This window comes from Condylura cristata, unplaced genomic scaffold (genome assembly GCF_000260355.1).
Source record: "Condylura cristata isolate star-nosed mole 26May11 unplaced genomic scaffold, ConCri1.0 scaffold00001, whole genome shotgun sequence".
In the NCBI taxonomy this organism is placed as follows: domain Eukaryota; kingdom Metazoa; phylum Chordata; class Mammalia; order Eulipotyphla; family Talpidae; genus Condylura; species Condylura cristata.
Genome location: NW_004567102.1, coordinates 56,703,861 through 56,725,625, shown reverse-complemented (window position 1 = coordinate 56,725,625; position 21,765 = coordinate 56,703,861). Strand labels below are relative to the sequence as shown.

General features: G+C 37.4%; 1 protein-coding gene across 2 annotated transcripts in view; it reads right to left on the bottom strand.

The window, feature by feature from the left end:
• The window catches only part of DSE (dermatan sulfate epimerase), a 137,035-nt gene that overhangs the window by 17,447 nt on the left and 97,823 nt on the right, over positions 1–21,765 (bottom strand). For both annotated transcript variants that reach the window (XM_012722196.1, XM_004673789.2), the window contains exon 3: positions 16,902–17,370. In XM_012722196.1, coding sequence (XP_012577650.1) covers positions 16,902–17,317 — 416 coding nt within the window. In that variant the 5' untranslated portion in view covers positions 17,318–17,370. The remainder of the gene's footprint in view (positions 1–16,901; positions 17,371–21,765) is intronic.

Sequence of the window (21,765 nt, the reverse complement as noted above, 5' to 3'; positions counted from 1 at the left end):
ATTAATTTTTTGGGTTAGGGGTTGGTGGGCAAGGGCATACAAATTATAATGTGCAGTTTCTATAAATCAAACTATAACTAAATTAAACTGTAACTATAAAAGAGAAAAGAGGCATAAAAATATTTCCAAAACTTAATAACTACATTAATAGTTTTCATAATTATTATATATGAATAAACTGCTTTCATTATTATAAAAATTTTATAACTATGTATTATGTACAGATGTAATCACAGGCAATCTGAGTAGTCTGTATTATCTAAAATTTGACAGCCTACTTGATTAAATAACTAACAAGCCTAATAACAAACTTGGCATCTATTTGTATATATTTAAATTTAAAATGACTAATTTTAAATTTTTTTTCACATAGTATCTGGAAAAATGGATATTTGCAAAAAGATTAAAAGTTTTATAAGGTTAAAAGAATACTCTATAGTATTACTTACATTTTTAAGTTTCATTTACACAAATATTCTTAATATAAAAACTGGAAATAACAGAAGTTTGGTATGTATAATGTAAAGAGTCAAGAGATCACTGATATTAATTTAAACAAATCAACAGTATACATCCAGAAAATAAATACAATAAACTAGTAGTCCTATAGTCTAGAACTTTTCAGTTATTTTACAACAATTTCATTCCAGGCTTTTCCACATGTAACTATATTTTAAGGTCATGACTTAATTCTTTGTATAGTAAATGCTATGCATTTTTAAAAGTATGTTTAAATGAGGCTGTGTTTGCTAAACTTTTCCCAAAACAGAACTGAGTAAGAACAATCTTTTTCTCATGTTGGGATAACTATATAGTTTCATAAAGTTAGTAGATATATATTAAAGATATGGTTTATTTTAGAAATTAGATCGTACATAAATACAAACTTGAGAAAATGAAACAAGCGTTAAATTAATGGTGAATTTAAATGTAGAATAAAAAAAAGAAGTCTTTAGAAATTCCTTAGTGTAAAGTTTATAAGTCAGAGCAACACGATCTTCCCATCTAACAAGTCCACTATAGCTGTGTCTATCACACAAACTGCCACCTACCATTTGTACATAGTCACACAGCAGAATATGCCAAAATAACATCAACTCTATTTTCAAAATGTAAATTGGTGTCTATTCATTCTAAAAGTATACTGAAGACAGTAATCTATGTATGTGAACACAAACAGGAAGTCATTTGATTTTCAACCAAATGCCTTTACATGTTTGGAAACAACCTCCAGTAAGTTAGGAGAGTTGTGTATAACCACTGCTTTTAAAAACATGACTAACGGCAATTATGATTCAACATTTTTTTCCTGTGCAAGTTTAATGTGAAAACTAACCATGAATGTTAAAGGAGTAATATGTTAAGATTTATAAGTAATTCCTATAAAATTTAGTCAAAGTGGATTTCTAACCCTTGTGGCTTTTCCTGTGACGCACATTGGGTCCTCACAGTCTCACAGTGATTTGCCAAAAAGAATGGTGTAAGCCTGGAATACAGAGAGACATGATCTAGAAGAATCTGGTAGTGGGTGGTCAAAAACATGTTCAGTTAAGCTCTGGTCTACCTTGGTGTCTATATTTGGAGTGTTTGATTAGGTGCCATTAGCAACATCAAACAAAATCCATAATTTATATTTGGGAAGAAATGGAGAGGTTATACTTCATATAATTAAAAATATAATGTATGCCAAGCCCTTTACAATTTTTTAAGGGACACTTTACATATTTTAATTCATTTTATTTTCAAAACTCATATTAGGTATTAAGTCACCATTTTATATATTGTAAAAATTATATTTGGGTACAAAAATTATTTAAGAACAGGTGCAGCCAAGAATAAAATCCTGGACATCTGAATCTTGAACTGTTTGTACTTGCTCCTGGTGAGGGAAAACTGCTTTCAAAGAAAGTCACCAAGTTTGCAGTAAGAAACCAGCCAGAAGACCATACTTGGTAGCTCTCTGGCATTAGAAGGCTAGCATTTACCAAGAGGGCATAAGGAAACTCATGCTGAAATATACCAGGAGGTCCCAAAGTTGTGCTTATTTTCATTATATTAAGACAGAAGCAAGGCATGGTGAAAGTGGCAGATATCAGAAGAGATACCACCATGCTCTGTTCATGCAATAGCTCAGGGCCCACCCATGGAACATGAGATACTAATCACACATTGATTTACTGTCCCCACAGTTCTCTCATGACCTTAGGTGCCCTAAAGTACTACCCACATAGAGTTGACATCACAGAGTAGGCCTGGACTTGAAGAGCAGAAGCTACAGCCCCTTGAGCTAGTGAGAGAATTCACAGAAATGGAAAATGAGCTTTTCTTCTTAACAACTTTTGCTCCCTTTTTAAGAACAATTGAAGGACAGAAGTATAAAAGCATAGGAATTGACTATATTAAAAATTTTCAAGGAAAATAATGTTTATATTGTCCTGAGTGAGTGAAATAAAGTTGTTGTAAAACTGCAGTGACTTCAACTGATCAGCTAATATTTCCTACAAAACAAGCCTACTTTATCACCCTCTCCAAAAGAAAACAAAGATTTAACTGAAGTAGTTATGACAGGTGTAAAGATATAGAAGTGAGTAGAAAACATTTCACAATACATTTTTGAGATGCCAGTCATTTATCACTCACTTTTTTTAAGATTATTTATTCATAACATCCTTGAAATGTAAATGACTATTTTTTCCCACAATCTATTTCTATATGCATTAAAGCAATGTAGATGATTTTTAGCTGATTTACAGATTCAACACAATACCTATCAAAAATCACTATGACTTCTTTTCAAGTAAATAAAATAAACAATTCTAACATTTTTATGGAGCCATGAAAGACCCCCAAAAGTCAAAGCAATTCTGAAAGTAAAAAAGAAAAATGGAGGTATTTTACTTCCTGACATCAAACTAAACTACACACTGATAATAACCAAACAATATGACATGGGAACAAAAACAGACCAATGGAATAAAGCACCCAGAAATAAACCCATACTTACATGAACAGTGAAATTATGATAAAGGAATCATAACCAGATAATAGAGAAAAGAAAGCCCATTTAACAAACGGTGTTGTGAAAATTAAGATAGTCACATGGAAAAAAATAAAACATCACTATTTATCTCCATACAGAAAAATTAATTTTAACTGAATTAAAGAATTGGATACAAGACCTGAAATCATAAAATACATTGAAGAAAACATAGGACATACACTACTGTACACTAATTTTGGATATGTATTTGAGGTCTCAACTACAGCAGCAATGGAAACAAAAGCAAAAGTAAATGGGTCTATGTCAAGTGAAATGCTTTGTACAGTGACAGGAACTACCACAAAAATAAAAATGCAACTTACATACTGGGAGAAAATATTTGTATTCTTTCAAAACACATAAAGGACTCATAAAACTCAGCAACAAAAAAAATCAAACCACCCAGAAATGGGCAAGAGACCTAAATGAACACTACTCCAAAGGCAAAAACATGACACACAGGCTCATGAAAAAAAGTGCTGAATGTCTCTAGAAAGGAAATGCAAATCAAAACTTCACTTGTGTAATAATGATTTATATCAAAAAGACTAGAAACAGGAAGGGTGGCAAGAGCATAGAGAAAAAGGAACTCACATTCACCGTTGATGGAAATATAAATTGAGATTGTTGCTATGGAAAGTAAGAGAGAATTCCTTAAAAAAAAATTGAAACTGGAAATATCATATGATGCAGCTATACCAGTTTTAGGTATTTCACCAAAGACTATAAAAAGATAAAAGTATACATATGTACAGAACAGCATTCTTTAGAATAGCCATAACACAAAGTGAGCCATAATGTTCATTGCTAGAGGACTGCATAAAGAAATGGGAGTTTTAAAAAACAAAGGTATGCCTTTTATGAAAATCTGGATAGACTGGAGGTGATATCCTAAGTGGAAAAAGTCAGAAAATGAAAGACAATTACTGGATGGTTCACTTACTTGTGGACAATAACCACAGGCAACTGTCAAAATATAACAAAAGAACTCAAATTGTGAAAGGTACAGTAGCTACCAGGAAGAGAGAAAATGTGATAGTACAGTAACACCGGAGATTTGTTGGTAGGTAAATGAAACATGTTTGCTTGTCAAGGTGTGAAGCTATCTATAATCCCTAAACTACATAGTTTTGTAAACAAATGGCAAATGAACAATAAGTTTTTTAAAAGATTTATTTATTAATACAGAGCTGGGGTACAGGCCAGAGTTGTAGGGGTGGTGAGAGGCTCTAGCAGAGACAGAGTGGGGAGCAGACCAGGCTGACTAACAAAGTACACTGCTGAGAGGAGCAGTGGGCAGGCCAGGAGAGGTCTGCCGTGCCATGTGGGTCACCTCCAGGGCGGGGATCGAACTCATGCTGAAGTGGCTTTAGCATAGCACAGCAAAGCTCAGCACATACAACACAGCATAGCACAGCACAGCACAGCTCAGCACACACAGCACAGCACAGCACAGCACTAAGAACCTAAAGTCACTTCAGCATGAGTTCGATCCCCAGCTCCAGAGGTGATCCACAGGTCCTGATCCATCCGCTGCTCCTCTCAGCAGTGCACTTTGTCAGTCGGCCTGTTCTGCTCCCCACACTGTCTCTGGGAAGCCTCTCACCGCCCCCGCACTTCTGCCCTGTACCCCAGCTCTGTATGCATAAGTAATTCTTAAAAACAAAACAAACAAAAAAACTCAAGAAAGCAAAGAAGCAACAAGAGAAAACATGAAAAAAAGGGGAAGAATTATATATATATAATTGACCTAAAACATTGTACCTCTGAATAAAAGGAAAACCAATAAAGAAAAAAAAAAAGGAAATAACTAAATATATCCAGAAATTTGCTAGTGCATAAGCTTCCAGAGTGAAATAGTCCATCAAGTACATAGGACATGGAGAAAAAACAGTCTCGCTCAAACCAAGACACAAGATCCCTCAGTTTTATAACACTGGTGTTATAACACTGGTGAAAAGACCCTGAAAACTTCAGAGAGAAAAATTAGATTTCATCTAAAGTATCAAGAATCAGAGAGTTCAGACATCTCAATAGCATACCAGAAGATAGAATACAATGGAACAAGCCTCCATTATTCAAAGAGATGATTGCATTGCTATAATTTCATACCTAGCCAAGCTACCACTTGAGTATGGGAGCAGAATAAACACATATACACTAGCATTTCAAAATTCTCATAGCATAAAACAAATGAGGGATAGATTTATGCAATATTTATATATTTACACGAGTAAATATGAATATTGGGCTGTGATGTTAACTTATTTATGTAAGTCAGTTAGAACACCACTGTTATTTATGTAAGTCAGTTAGAAAGCTTTTGAAAACTAAGTGTCTCAGAGGGTTGACGTGACATCAAGCAAGCAGCCTGTCAGATGTTTCCTGCATGCAGAAAACATGTACCAGGCCTGCTTCAGGGTGTGAAATAGTAACCTATGTGGTTTTGCAAAACGTTGGCTATAAGTTTGGGGTAGGATGATAGTGTAGCTGATAACATATTTTTGCAATATGTGTAAATTTTTTTTTTTAGCAATTTATTTATTTATGCATACAGAACTGGGGTATAGGCCAGAAGAGGTACAGGGATGAGAGGATTCACCAGAGACAGAGTGGGGAGCAGAACAGACAGATCAACTGAAATACACTGCTGAGGGGAGCAGCAGGTGAGTCAGGAGAGGTCTGTTATACCATGAGGATCACCTCCCTGGCTGGGGACTGAACTTGAGTCACAGTGGCTGTGGTTAACTTTACATGCTGTGCTTTAACCTAATGTGCCCTCAGGGAGGGCCCAATTCTGATCTCTTCTTTTCCCCAGATGTTTTCTTGTAACAGTGAATTCACTTTAAATGAATTATGGAAATGAACTAAAAATGGTCAGTATTGTTACAAGACTAAATCACTATCCACATTTCATCAAGAATCTCTTCTTTTCCCTTTTTATGTTCATAAGAAAAAGCACTCTATTCACTCAAGCTGCTGACTTCTTCCTGGAACGCCACTATTGTGATGTCTTATTTTGGTTTCACTCCTGAAAGTGATTTGTTGACATTCGTATGGCTTTAATGCTCTATCAGCACCTTTCCTTTTCTTTATTCTTCTGGTTGTTTCTCATTTATTTACTGCGGTAGACCTACTTTGATAAAATCTGACCTTCTTTGAACTTTCCTTCTATATTTTTCTACTGTGAACAGAAACTATGCTGCATCTGAAGACATACTTTATATTGGATAAAATAATTTTTCCGATGACATTTTTAAAAAAATAATTCATTTATTTATGCTTGTTATGCTTATTATTATGCTTATTTATGCTTATTATTATGCTTATTTAGCTGGGGTAGAGGCTAAAGGTGTGGTGGGTGAGAGGATTCACCAAAGTCAGAATGGGGAGCAGAACAGGTAGATCTGCTGAAATACACTGCTGAGAGGGGCAGTAGGGGGGTCAGGAGAGGTCTGCTGAGCCATGTGGGTCAGCCCTGGTGGGGGATGGGACTTTGTGCTGCAGTGGCTTCTGAGAGCTTCATAATGCAGCACTTTAACCCGCTGTCCACCAGGGAGAGCCCCTGGTGACATTTTTTTTAAAAGTCATAATGCACTAGCACAATACAATAGGAAGTAGCTCCAAGTAAAGCTCGACAGATAAAAACTTGACATCTCCTCGAGCCCACACACACTTCAAACTCAATATATCCAAAATCAAACCTTTTATTCCCATCTCCAATAGCTCCAAGTAATATAATTTACTGAAAAGCCCTACCATTACCTCAGTCTCTAAGAAATTTCTTTTGTCTTTTTGTCCTCAAATACAATTGTACTAATTCTTAAATCTTTCCAAAATCCATCGTTATTTCCCCATTCTCGGAAGCCCTATTCCAGGTTTCTTCTGGACAAACACAAAAGCATAACTAGTCTGCTTGGTTTGCCTCTACTGCCTATTCTCCCTAAGACACAAATATGTCACAGGGAGAACACCAGCCAATTTAGATCTGAGGAGACAACTGCCACCACTGATACTCGCATGGCATGATAAAGCAGAACTGCCTCAGCACCCAGCTGTCAGCTTACAGGAAATGCCAAGGGTGGGGCCTCACTGAGCAACATCTAGAGTGATTGTGGGCAGCTGCACAGGTCACAGGGTTCAGGTTCCTCCGCAAATTTTAAGGGAAACGAAGGGACAGAGGGGGAGAAACTTGCAGATAAAAAAGACTTAAGAGACATTTAAAAATGAGTAAGACTAAATAACCTGTGTCTAAGGATGTACACTGGATGAACTACAAAGAAACACAGGGTTGCAGAAGTCAGGGTAGCGTCCACGGGGACAGAAGCCACGACTGGGATGGAGCTCACAGAGGCGTCTGTTTCCAAAGGTGGTTGGCAAAGTTTAATTTCTTCATCTGTGCTGTGGTTAAGAGGATGTTTACTTTAACATACTTAACTAAGACACACATTTGTTCTATTGTGTAGTAATTCTTTTTTACAATGAGACAGTTGAATACACACACAAATCTGGTGATGTCACTGTCCTGGTAAAATTTATAATGCCCTCACAATGTTTGAAAGAAAACTCCACACTTCTTCCTATGGTGAAGAAATGCCTGGCAGCATCTGACTCTTGACTGAAAATCTCATGGTTGATAATCTCGCTGCATTAAATTTTCAGTTTCTCAAAAGCACTCTACTTTCTGATATCATAGATTTTGAACATCACTTACTCCTGTGTAAACCAATTAGAACACACTCTTCCCTCTGCATTTGGCTGATTTCTCTTTTCCTTTGGAACTACTGGGCTTGTAAAGCTAGCCTGGTGCTCCTAAATCAGACAAAATACCTCTGTTTTCCCAATACACAGTGTACTTTCTCTAAAACAGCATTGATCATCTTAATTAATACTGTGTATTAGTTAGCTTATATCTTCTATAGATCAAGAACTCGAGGTAAAAAATATAACTTGACTTCAAATTTTTTATATCCCCAAAATGCCCAGAAATGAAAGTTATATGATAAATTTATGTGAGTATATGCATGCATTTATTTAAAAATAAGAATTCCCATTGCTGCCATCAATGGATAAGAACACAAAATATAAGCAAAGTAACAGTGATAATAATAGCCAGCACTTAACTTATGAAGGATGCTGCTTCATGAACTCATTTACTCCTGCAAACACTATGAGGTATGTACTATACTCATCACCAATTTAAAGATGGGAAACTGAGCCATGAAGAACACAGTTCATGAATAGGATCAGGACAGAGCTCATAGATAGGATTTGTACAGCCTTACTCATAATTCCAATAAAATATTACCTCCCACTGCCTACTACCACTAACATTCATTTCAAAGACTGATACAGGTGGCTTTAAAGTGAATGAAAACAAAATTATTTTGAGGTTAGCTGATAGGGAGCACCATGAATATTATATACATGTTAATATAATGGCTGCTAAAATTCAAGAGAGTAGGAAAGGAAGAATACCAGGTGAAGAAGTATTTGAAGACTAGGTAACCTGAGACTCTCCAGTAAACTATGCAATGAGATATCAAATCCTGAATTCTTTCTATAGCTTCCAAGTAAGCCAAAGGTACAATGCCTCTGTGATTACAAGTTGGTAACAAGCAACTCTTCAGAGTACAAGGCCAGACAAATAAAGGTATCCACAGTGCACAAAGCGGAAATCAAATTCAAAGTTGTACATATGTCAGGATTTCTGTTTTTTACACAGCAAAAGGAAGTGTCATTAAAACAAAAAACTTTATGTAGTTAGAGAAAATATTTTCATAAAATACAGCAAAATCCAAGACGTACAGAAACTCATGCTACTCAACAAAACATAAACAATTAACCCAAACAAAAGTGGAAGATCTAAATAAACACTTTTCCAATAAAGACATGAAGATTGCCAACAGTGCTCATCATCACTTATCACCACGGAAATGCAAATCAAAACCACAATGAGATACCTACTCAAATCTGTGAAAATGGCCCATATCAAAAAGAACAGAAACAAGTGCTAGTGAGTGTGTAGAGAAAAAGGAAACTTCATAACCTGTGGATGGGAATGCAAACTGGGACAGCCCTTACAGAAAATAGTATGGAGTTGTCTAAAAGTATTTAAAATACATTTACCATATTGCTTCACCAATTTCACTGCTGATAACTATCTGAAGAGTATAAAAACATGAAATTGGAAGGACTATATGCACTCCCATGGCCACTGCAGTCAAGTTAGGGAAACCACCTAGTGCCCAGTGATGATGGGTGAGGGAACAGAAAAGCTGTGGGGTATGCACACAATGGAACGCTACTCCTCTAAGAAGGGATGCAATCTTTCCATTTCCACCAGCATGGATGGAACAGGAGGGTTATACTAAGTGAAATAAGTGCAGAAGGAGAAAGACAAATACCAGATGGAGCACTCATATGTGAAATATAAAAAACAAAACAAAACAAAGGAAAAGTCTAAACAAAATGAATATACTCTCTAGAAATCTGACTATATAACAGAGATTTCCAGAGGGAAAAGGTAGAAGGTGGGGAGTTAAAGGTGTAGAGAATCTAAGAGAGGAATATTGGGGTTCTTTAGTGGTAGCTGTGGTATGATAATAAATATCTGAATAGGTGTGAACCTAGACTGTTAAATCATAGACATTATTATATACCAACATTACACCTCAGTACAAAAATTTCAAAATTCACACTTTGAGAAAATGCCCCATATCTCACCAATTTAAGAGACATTTAGGACAGAGAATCTACACTAAAGGCATTCCTCCATCTCCCTACACTTACTGTCTTAATAGTGATCTTCATGTCCTTCCTAGACTAATATAATAAACTTCTACCTAGTTCATTTCCTACCATTCTTCCCTCCCAAGCTATCCTACACACAATTTTCCAAACCATAGGCTCAAAGGATAAGCAGGGTTCTGTTCCGTGACTAAGTACGTCTCCTCCTGCTGTTCTAACTCAGCATACTGGCACTATGAGAGTAAAGGGAAAGGTGGAATAGAAATCAAATTCAGTATAGCTAAAATGTCTTCACTTAATGGATATAGCCAAAGGAGATGAGAATTAAAAGGTCATTCTAACAGTAAGCAAGGCAAAATGAACTGCCCAGTTTTATAAGAGACTTCATGGGCATACTCATTCTATTAATTATCCTCTAGTAATTTAACATAGTTCTACAATATTAGTAATAACTTAATGCCAGCAAGACCCTACATCTTTAGTGACATTAAATTACATAGCTATTTGACCTAATATATAAAGCAAACTTTTATGACATCATTACTAAGTTCACTGAAACAGAATACAGACATACATGCAGCATTTGCAAACTAACATTATCCTTCAAGATTTGGGACAAGGAAAGCACAAAATTCAAACATCGTGCTTGGCAAGTTTTTAGCCCAAGTTTATGACTCGGATTGTAAAGACCATGTAGGAATTTAATTTGTTCATGTTGCCTTTGTCTCTGAAAATGGGCTGAGGGCACTGAATTAGAACCCCATCAGAAAAGGGACAAGGGTTACTCTGGTCTTATGTATAGCTCCTTCTAAATAATCTGGAAGTCCACACTGAATTTAAAAAGGCAACAAATGACAATAAAAGGTTAGGAGGTAGAAGAAAGTGAGTGACACAGCACACAGAAAAACAGAGGGCTTTACAAATGCTGACTTTTAGAGTTAAACAAATCCCACCAAAATTTTTGACTTTAAATTTTGCCCCAATTGTGTATGATTAGAGCTGCTATAAAACATCCTAAAATTGCTTCATCCACACTTGTATTTGAAATAGATGGAGAGCAGTTTGCTGAGCAGTTTGCTAGTTGTCTATTGAACCATCACACTCCACATGACGTGCTCAGCTAACCCCTCCGTCTGACTTCACCCCTCCCTGAGCAGGTCTCCCCAAGCACCCTCCTGCCACAGGTCACTTGACTTCCATCTATATCCAGTGTCTTCATTTGGAATGATGCTGGCAGCAACCTGCTTTATAAACTGGTGTTCAAGAAGGGAATTCCCAATATCCTAATGCATGCATTTTTCTAAATTTTAGTTAATTTGATCATTGCAGAAAGCCTTATACAGTCTATTTCCAGTGATCTAAAGCAGAGTAAAAGGTCATAATGGCTCTCTTTAGGTCACTGAATGAAAAGAACAGAGAAAAAGGAAGACAGAAAGAGAGGGAAGCAGAAGAGTAAAAGGAAGGAAAAACGAATGAGATTTTTCCGAGCAGCCCACATTAGTTTTCACAAGTCTCCTAGATTTGTTTTCTTGAATTGGATGGATTCCAGGTGCACTCTGGGCTAAGACTCCCAGTCATTGCCACTGTAATTCATGAGTGGAAAATCTGATCTATCTTCACCCCCAACCCTTTTTTTTTTTTTTTAATTGAGGCAACACTGGTTTAGCGTATTGTATATGGTTTAGAGGCCCAGGATCATCTTTTTTATTCATAATGCAATGGTGTCACATGTTGGAACCCAATACCTCCCCCTTTATACTGTCAGCATGAAAGTGAAATTTGGAAAAGTAAAAGCCTACAGTACAGCAATAGGGAAAGTGCATTTGGAGTCCAGCAGGCCATGCTGAGAAAGGAATGTACAGGAACAAGACCGATGGTTTCATTTCAATATGCCAGAGGTTTTGTTTTCCGTTTTTCCTCCCTTCTTTATTTTACTTTATTGTTTTATTTTGCAAATACAGCCTTAGATGTTACTCTCCATAAGTTTATAATCCACAGGCAAGGATTTAATATGCAGCCTGTTGCGAATAAAAATACAATTACTCCTCTGTCCCAAAGTTCAACTTTCTTTGTTTCCCTCACCAGTTCTGATTTCCTGTAACTGACTGGCTCTCATGCAAGAGTGAAGTAATTTCTTTCCTCTGTGATTTATTTTCTGATGATATGTAAGCAAAAAATACTATAAAGGGGGAAAGGATGATTCACAACAAATACTTCTCAAAAACACAAATCCAGAGTGTCAGATAAAATGGCGTACTGAATATTAAGAAAGTGGAAAATAAAGCAACTTGAAAATACCCATTTCTGTGACATATGAATGATAAAAAACTGTTTACTACAACTGTGTGTCAGGTACATAATGCTAAGTGTTTTGCCTGCATTATCTCATTTAACCCTGGGGAGCAACCTTTCATGTTATGAAGCATGAGTATCAGGAGACGGTAGAAGAACAAAGGGGAGAGCTTCTGAGAGAGGTTGTGGGTATCTGCAAGGGCAGCTATGACACACAGATAAATCTCATCTTTCTGAGGTGCCAAATTGCCTGGATACTGGGAGACACACACAATAATAAAGCTAGTAGAAGAAAGAAGCCTTGTGTGCTGCTACTTTTCAGTTAACACCAACATTATCAATCTATCAGGTTTCCTTTCTACTCTGGTTCGTTGTATCAGATGACACATGATAAGACCAGTAGAGTTAGAATTTTCCATTTAACTTTTATAAGGCTGCAAGTCTCTTAAATAAAACACCTAAAGGAAACTATTTACAAAATACTCAAATGAAATGAACCACAGTGATGAATTTGGATGTATGCTTATATCAGATGTTTTTTAACAAACAGGCTAAAAACATATCATGGTTACTCTCCCCCAAGCCTTCATTGGTGTTACTGTCAGATTCTTATAAGCACAAAAAAGGGCCCAGGGGAGGAATGCTAGAAGTTTTGATGGAACAAAGCCAAAAGAAAAATGTTATGAGTTAAACAGATGTTCTAGTTTTGAAAGCAATTTAAACAAATGAGCAAAATCTACAAATAAATTCCAAATACTATTTCCTTACAGACATATATGTATATACTATACATATATAACTAGTCTATATATCTAGAGAGCGAGAGAAGAGCAGGCAAAGGAGAGGAGAGACAGACAGCCAGCCAGACAATGGGCTATTTCTTTACTTTTGAAATTCCACTCCCCAGCACAGTGTATGAAATACAAGAGATGCTTAATAAATGTTAGCTGAATGATGAACAAATACCATTTAGTCCTTACTTTTCAAAAATAACAGAAATTATATATAGAGAGATAAAACTTGATAGAGTAGGGTCTAGGTAATAAGTAGAATAATCACAGTAATAGTTATTGATTATCTCACTTAATCTTAACAAACTTACAGGTGGATACTACTGTTATTATCTCTGCACATATATATATCACGGTACTAAGGCTCAAATCAAGTAAATAAGTCTGAATCAACACAGCTGAAAAGTGAAAGTCGGGCCTAGAATCCAGGAAGAGTGACTCCAGTGAGCTTTCCTACTGCATCAGAATGCAGAACGTGCTACAAACCTGTGTAATAGCCGTGCACAGAAATTCATGAAACTATTTATTTATTTATATATACATACAGAACTGGGGTACAAGCCAGAGGCTCAGGGGGCAGTGAGAGAGAGGATCACCAGAGACAGAGCAGGAAGCAGAACAGGCAGATCGACAAAGTACACTGCTGAGGGGAGCAGCAGGAGGGTCAGGAGATGTCTGCTGCGCCATGGGGATCACCTCGCAGGCCAGGGATCGAACTTGCACTGAAGTGACTGTAGCTAGCTTGCAGTGCTGCATCCTTACCCGTTGGGCCACCAGGGTGGGCCCTCATGAAACCCTTTATTTAGAGCTTTCCTCTCATTATGAGCAAAAACTTAAACTTATCCTCAGGTTAAGTTTCAAACAGCCAATGTATGCAGCACTTACCTAGGCTACAATTATAAAGTTACTGGGTTATAAGATGAGAGAAATGCTTGTCAGGAAAATGGCAACTGTATTAATTCTGAAAAGCTACTGTAGGAAGATTTTTTTTCAATTCCAAAATATTACTTATTGCACTCATTTGTAACTAAGAACTAGTTTTTTTTTTCTCCTCTGAAATCAAACATAGATGAACTATGTGTTAAGACAATGACAGTACCCACAATGTACTAAAGGAAAAGATTTAGTTGATTTACACAGATAGCTGAAAAATAACATTTAATAGAATTAACATTTTAAAAAACTGATTAAGTTCAACTATAAATCAAAATGAAAATTTGAGTCTAGAAGTTGGGAGTGGTCACTTTTGCAAAGCTAAAGTGGGGTCCTCCCTGGTGGCACAACGGGTTAGGACACAGCACTGCAGGCTGGCCACAGCTGCTTCAGTACTAGTTCCATCCCCTGCCCCAGAGGTGATTGACCCCCAGAGGTGATTGACCCGCATGGCTAGGCAGACCTCTCCTGACTGGCTGGCTACTTACTCCACTCAGCAGTGTACTTCATCTAGCTGCCTGTTCTGCTCCCCACTCTGTCTCTAGTGAATCCTCTCACCACCACTGCACCTCTGACTTGTACCCCAGTTCTGTATGAATACATAAATAAATCTTAAAAAAAAAAAAAAGCTAAAGTTCTCCCCCAAAATAATTAAAAAGCACAACCCAGTAACAGTAGTTACTCCACGACAAGATGTTCCAGTAGCTCAATTTTTTTTTTTAATTTTTATAAAAGATTTATTTATGTGTTACAGAACTGGGGTACAGGCCAGAGTGCAGGGGCGGTGAGAGGCTTCACCAGAGACAGAGTGGGGAGCAAAGCAGGCCGATTGAGGAAGTACACTGCTGAGGGGAGCAGGGGTGGGTCAAGAGAGGTCTGCCTCCCCATGTGGTCACCTCTTGGGGCGGGGACTGAACTCAAGCAGAAGTAGCTTTTGTTTCTTAGTGCTGTGCTTTAACCCGCTGTGACACCAGGGAGGGCCCCAGTAGCTCCATTTTTAGCAAGGATCATTTCTGGAATAAATACTGATATATAAAGGTAAATTCTCAATTTCTAACCTTCAGCCTCTAGGAAGTCAAGAGAAAAGAAGTCAACTGCTCAGCTCTCATAACATAGACTGACTTGGGTTACTCAATGGCAGCACTGAGTTAGGCCTATTTTTATCAATACTGCCAGAATAATTGAATAAGTAAATAAATAAACAATCTAGTAGATATCAACTCAGCTCTAATAACCAACAAATATGAAATTAAAAAAAATCCTTCATAAAAGTGATACTTCACAGTAAGCTACTCTTCGTGAAAGCAAATGCCTTTTAACTGGATATTATCTGATACATTTTCATCCGTACCTTACCCTGTCAAATCTCACTTATTTACCTAAAACAGAAACTGTTAGAATTATAAAAGAAAAGGTACTCCAGACAATTTTCCCCCTAAATTTTGTTGCCATTCTAAACGAATTGCACAAAGGCAAGTGAGTGTCTACTACATTTGATCATATAGTCTTACAGGTCAAATACCAAAATTTCATGCCTATGTTTATTTTTTTCCCTTCTTTTTACATTCTTTGTTGATGTTAGGAACAGAATCGGATCAGTTCATTAAGCTCAAAGACAAAAACTACAGCACACATGGCTCAAAAATTTATTTTGAGATAAAATAAATTTAAAAGGCTCTTTGAAATTCAACCTAAAATATTATAAACATCAAAATGGCTATAAATACCTAACAATGTTTTTAAAAATCAGCTATTATATGGGCTTAATTCCAACTCCTCCTTAATCTTTTCATTAAGATTTTCTGACAGAAAATCCAGAAAAAATTTCAAGCTTTCTAAGGAAACAGCATTTTCTACCACACCTTTAGACACTTAGGAGGAATTACAACTCTTTTCTATAGTTGCGGAAATTGAGGAGGAAATAAATTATGAAAGTTTGCAAACTACCATTCTTCACCCCACTGACATGTGAGATATAATTCATGCAAGAAGTAAATTCAGGCCCTCCCAGCAGGTTAAAGCACAGCACAAAGAAGCTTAAGCCACTTCAGCATGAGTTCCATGCCCCGGAGGAGACCACATGGCCCGGTAGACCTCTCCTGACCCGCCTGCTGCTCCCCTCAGCAGTGTACTTCATCCATCTGCCTGTTCTGTGCCCCACTCTGTCTCTGGTGAATCCTCTCACCCTCTGCATCTCTGGCCTGTACCCCAGTTCTGTACGAATAAATAAAATTCTTAAAAAAATTAAAAAAAAAAGTAAATTCATTATGGTATTAAATGCATCTACTGGAATTTCTAGGCACTGATGATCTTGTAATAGGTTCTCATCATCCCTATGATAGCAACAGCTCACATAATCCTGAAAGACTATTTCACGTAGTTTGCATTTTTTAGTAAATGAATCATGAATGTATATTAAACAACATTTAAACAAAATACCCATAAAATCTCTAGTTTACCCAATCCATCCCATATTCATTATAAAGAAATAAAGCTAAGGTAATCAAAAAGAAATAGGAAGCTGTTTTCAAACCTAAAACTTCTAAAAGTAAACTATTACATAATTAGAGTTCCTCACACAATTACACTATAACACTGATTTTCCTATAAGTTTGGATAATTTGTTGGTTATTGGGTAGACTCCTATTTATAAACTGCCAGTTAACCCTATCACCTTTACATTTAGCTCTTTATTGTCATAAATACAAATTAATCTAAATTGATGGAAATTTCTTGCCAGAGAAATGTTTAAACCTCTTGAAGGTCAATCAAAACCTAACGCTAGATGATGGGAGAAAAGCTTATTAAACTAGCGGAAAAGGTTCTCAATTAAGATGATATTATTTATTCAGTTCTGCAAGTTATTTTTTTCTTGGTTAGGCTCTGTCTAAATATTTTCCTTCTAACTTTAAACATGGAAGTCACTAGGTCCTTTGAAATTATGGTTCATTCATCAGACATGGCAACCCAACTAATAAGCCCCCCCACCATACACATAACTAAGTGAAAATCTGGCTTCTGAGATTTTATCTGAATGCGAATTAATTTCTTTACACTGCAGAGTTAACAGTAAGAAGAAAAAGACAAAAATCTACCAACTAGGCTGCGCTGCCATCCTCTCCATGTAGTCTTTGGCCATGTCTCGGGCTTCAATGTTCTCAGGATACAGTACACAGAACATTGCCAAGGCACCCAAGTTGTTGCCATAAATTTCATTCCAGCGAGCACTGTAGTCCTTGGGATCCCAGGGAGGGAGGTACTCCAAGGGGCTGGACAGCATGGTGTGCACCGCCTCGGTGATCCGGGCAGCGATGTGCTCGTGCGAGCTGGCTGCCCTGAGCTGTAGCTCCGCTACCTCTGCCCGGGAGAAGTACAGCATCGGGTGGCTGTCGTAGTTGGCATTGGTGAAGGGAATCATGACTTCTGGGTTCTCGTCGGTGATGTAGGCCGATGCAAAGCAAAACAAATATATGAAAAACACACTGGGAGCACCCCGCGTGTGAGTCCTCATTGTGGCACCCAATCTCCAAATCTCCAAGACAGCCTAACCATCTTCGAAAGATCCTACAAGGGGGGAGAAAGAAGGCAGTTAACCACTGGAACATGGCATAATAGGAAACATACGGTAGATAGCAACTTCATGAAGAAAATGTCTAAATATTGAAGAACAAGACTCATGAATTTAGAGCCTTAAAATGTACAACAAGGGCCCTCTCTGGTGGTGCAGTGGGTTAAAGCACAGCACTAAGAAGCTAAAACCACTTCCTCATGAGTTCAATCCCCGCCTACCCCGGAGGTGACCACATGGCACGGCAGACCTCTCCTGACCTGCCCGCTTCTCCCCTCAGCAGTGTACTTCGTTGATCTGCCTGTTCTGCTCCCCACTCTGTCTCTGGTGAATCCTATCACCCTCCACATCTCTGGCCTGCACCCCAGTTCTGTATGAATAAATAAATAAATCTTAAAAAAAAAAAAGTACAACAAAATTGAACTAGAAAGAAACTTCCTAAAACCTAGTATTTTAACTAATACATCAAACATGGCCGGTCAGGCAAGCATTTATTGTGGAAAACAGAACCCTGAATTTGGGGAAACATATGTCTGGTTTAAATAGGGAAGATTAACTCTTCTTGATATTCTTTTCACATTTGATCACATACAAATGTTTACATTTCATGTAGTTGTTAGATATTAACATGAAAAGCACTGTAACCAAAAGCTATTGGTGAAATGTTGGTAATCTGAATGACATTAGGGATAAAAAGAAAATCCTGCTTTGTTTATATACCTTCCCTTATGCTAACTGCTCCCCTCTTCCTAACATTCTTCATTATAAACCAGTGACTAGGATAAGTTCACCAATAAGATGACAGAAAAAATATTCTGAATAAAACTAGCTATCCTCTAGTGCCAGCGAAGGTGTGAACAGAGGACAAAAGCAGGATAACTCTCTGTCACCCTTGCATGGCGTGGGCTGACATCAAGCCTGCAGGGAGAGACCAGACACATGGCGCTGGAACTAGACACTGATGGGTCTTCATTCACAAAATAAGATTCCAGACTCAAAAGGCTTCTATTGCACGTGTCCTTCCCCCCCTTTCTATCTGAAACTGCTGTCTACTTTTCCATTTTGCATATGGGATTTTGGTGTTATTTACTATGTCAAAGATTTAAACCAAACTCACATATTTTCTTAACCACTTAACTTTCTTAAAAGTCCTTTTTCAGTGGCAGCTTAGCTCATAGGTTAAAAGAACGTCTTTCAAATGTAAGAACATTAAAAAAACACACACACAAAACCTCAGCTTAGTCTATGTCCCACATCTGGGATAAAGCAGCATAAAATCCCCTAGAGAAAAGTTAGGGCATTCTTAAAATTCTTCAGAGGGGAAAGGTTATAGAAAGCAGACCAGAAAAGGACAGTTTTATGTAAATAATGAACAGTAGTTTTCAATTATTAAAAGGAGAAACTGATGGGGAAAAATCAGCCGTCCAGGCTGATCACAAACTATTTTCTGAGGAAAAACTCACCTCATCATATCCGCAAGAAAGAAAACTAAAGATTTTACATGCATTGGTGGAGTTCAATCCACATTTCAACTTGCTATATGTCCAAGAGAGAAACAATATGGCATTGCTGTGGGTGCTACCATAAATTGTAGTATTCTTTGCACGTCCCAATGGACTTTAGATTACACATATGACACTTAAAAGCATACATTTTTGGAAATATTTTAGATATACCCCAAGAGCCAAACTTACGATGAATAAAAATAATTAACAGTCAAACTAAATATATAAAATAGAAATAACTCTTGGACTCTACCCATATTATGTCTAGCACCCAAAGCTTCAAGGCAGCTGGCTTCGAGGTCAGAGACCTGTCCAAAAGAAATAGTCTTCTGTGGTTATGTCTGCGGAGGGGTGTGGTCTCTGGCAAGAGAGAGACGGCTAGGTCGAGGGCCATGGTTGGGCCTGAACTAATACTCAGGCCACACTGCCAGCCCTAAGTAGGTTTATTACTTACAATTTTTAGAATAATCATGCCAACAATTTTTAAAAATCTGTGTAATATAAAATCTCAAAAGTCTAACGTTGGTAATAGCCAACAATGCAATAAGCATTGTGGGGGTTTTAGAAACCCAAGGGAAGCCAGGGTGCAACTTTCTCTTTTAATTGGCCTCTCATGCACAGAATTAAAAGATCTCTCAACTGCTGGTTGTTGAAGGTGTAGCTCAAGCACTAGGTGGGTAGGTGGGTAAGTGGCTTAGGGAGTGGTGAGATGGTTAAAAAGTTATGTGGAGACTGGTTGCTGAAAATGCCAAATAAAACAATGACCACTAAAAACTAATGAGTTTACCTAGATAACTCTGACTTTCCTATTAAGCACACACTGCTTGCAAAGAAGTCTATACTTTCATGTATCTGTGGACTGCCTCACAAGCCATTCTCCCCTGAGTTCAGTGTTGCAGCCACAGTAAAATATTGTAAGTCCCCTTAAATCTTCAAGTTGTACTTGGCCCTCTTCATTTTCGTGGTCTTTTCAATACAGCAAAATTGGGGGCCACCCTCAGCAGTCCCTCTCCTAATACAGGGTTTACCACATAATTCACCATTTCCTGAATGACTCTATTGAACCTCATTTCCCCTGAAAGTCTCTTGTCCCTTTGCTCTTCTACTATTATAGCCTAAATTTCCTAGTACAGTTTTCCTTCCCAGTCTTTTGGAAGAGCAAAATATTCCCAAATTTTTATTTAATGAATAAAATACAACGATTCAATAATCAACCTATCACTACAAGATAATTTAGATCATACTTTGGTCATCTCTCTACCAGATGTCCTACATATATCCACAGCAGTCCAAGTTTGGTAATATAACTAGGCCAGCCCAAATGACATTAAGAATTTTTAAAAGTTCAAATTCTAATTGTCTTAAGTAGGTCTTCACAAAACAACCATAGTCTAAATTATTTTGCCTTAATTCTGGCTACAATAATCAATTGCAGTTACTATGACTGCTGACATACAGAGGAATTTTGTGTGAAATTCTTTTCACACATTTGATCTTTTATTTTATAAAAAAACAATGTGGCAAAAAAGTATTAAGAGTTACTGTGAAAAATAAGCTAGTACATCCAGTTTCAAAAATGATGTGGGTTTTCAAATGGTCTGGGACTGTTTATAAATGAAACACATGGCAGTACAAAAGTTCTTTCAATTCCTTTGGCATTAGAAAAAGACAGAACATTTAAGGATGGAAAAGGGGAATCACCCTATAGAAAGTAAAACATGTCTCAAATTAAGATAGATTAAAGATCCTCTTATAGTATGTGCCAAGTCTAAGCAGCACAGCATAATGATTAATAGTATGGCTATAAAGGAGTTGGGTAGGAGCATAAATTCTAGTCCTTTTGTCTACCAGTTTTGATCAACTAATTTCTACTCTCAAAACCTCCATTCTCTCATCATAAAATGGTCCAACTTCCTGGGGTGATTAAAATTGGCATGATGTTTTTAGCATAGAACATAAAATGAAGAGCTCAATAAATACTTGTTATTTTATAATAAAAGGGAAGATTCTTTAGACCTACAATATTATATTTATTATATTGACTGATCCATAAAATATTTTGTTTGAAAGAGAATCAGAGATGTTACCTTGCTGGGCCAGGTCAGTTGTTAGAGACTCAGCTGAAACTCAAACACAAAACTCCTGACTGACATATCATTCACAGTAAGCTCATCACTTACTGGAAAGAAAAGCATATGAACCCTGATTGTTAAGGGGTTGGCCCCCAAAGAAAAGAATAATGATTAATTAGATCATTATCTGAGTCTGATTGCTTCCCATGGTCAATGATAATTGGAATACAAAAGGTGACTACTTTTCCTTGTAAACTTTCAAAAGAATAGCCCAGGGATACAATAGAGGTTGGGAAATATCTCTGACTAGGGAGCTGTTCCCTAGTTACTAATTTATTTTAAGGGGGGTGGGGTTCATGAATACACAGGGGACATCTGCTGTCATTGACAGACTAGATGACTCAACCTCAGTTCAGGGTCTAGTCTTGACTCAGTGGCTAAAGATCCTGGAGGTGCAGTCCGTGTTAATCAATATAATCTTTCAATATAAACAAAGCCAGAGTGTCAGCACATTCACTTACACGAAATACAACTATCATGCAGACTGGGAAATACACTCTGCCTTCATCAGAATGCAAGGGCCTTCATTGGTGGAGCAAGGGATTAGAATGCTACACTGCAAGCTAGCTGCAGCCCTTCAGTGCAAGTTCAATCCCTAGCCCAGGAGGTGATCCACATGGAGTGGCAAGCCTCTCCTGACCTGCCCGCTGCTCTGCTCCCCTTAGCAGTGTATTTTGTCCATCTGCCTGTCCTGCTCCCCACTCTGTCTCTGGTGAAGCTTCTCACCACCCCTGCACCTCTGGCTCGTACCCCA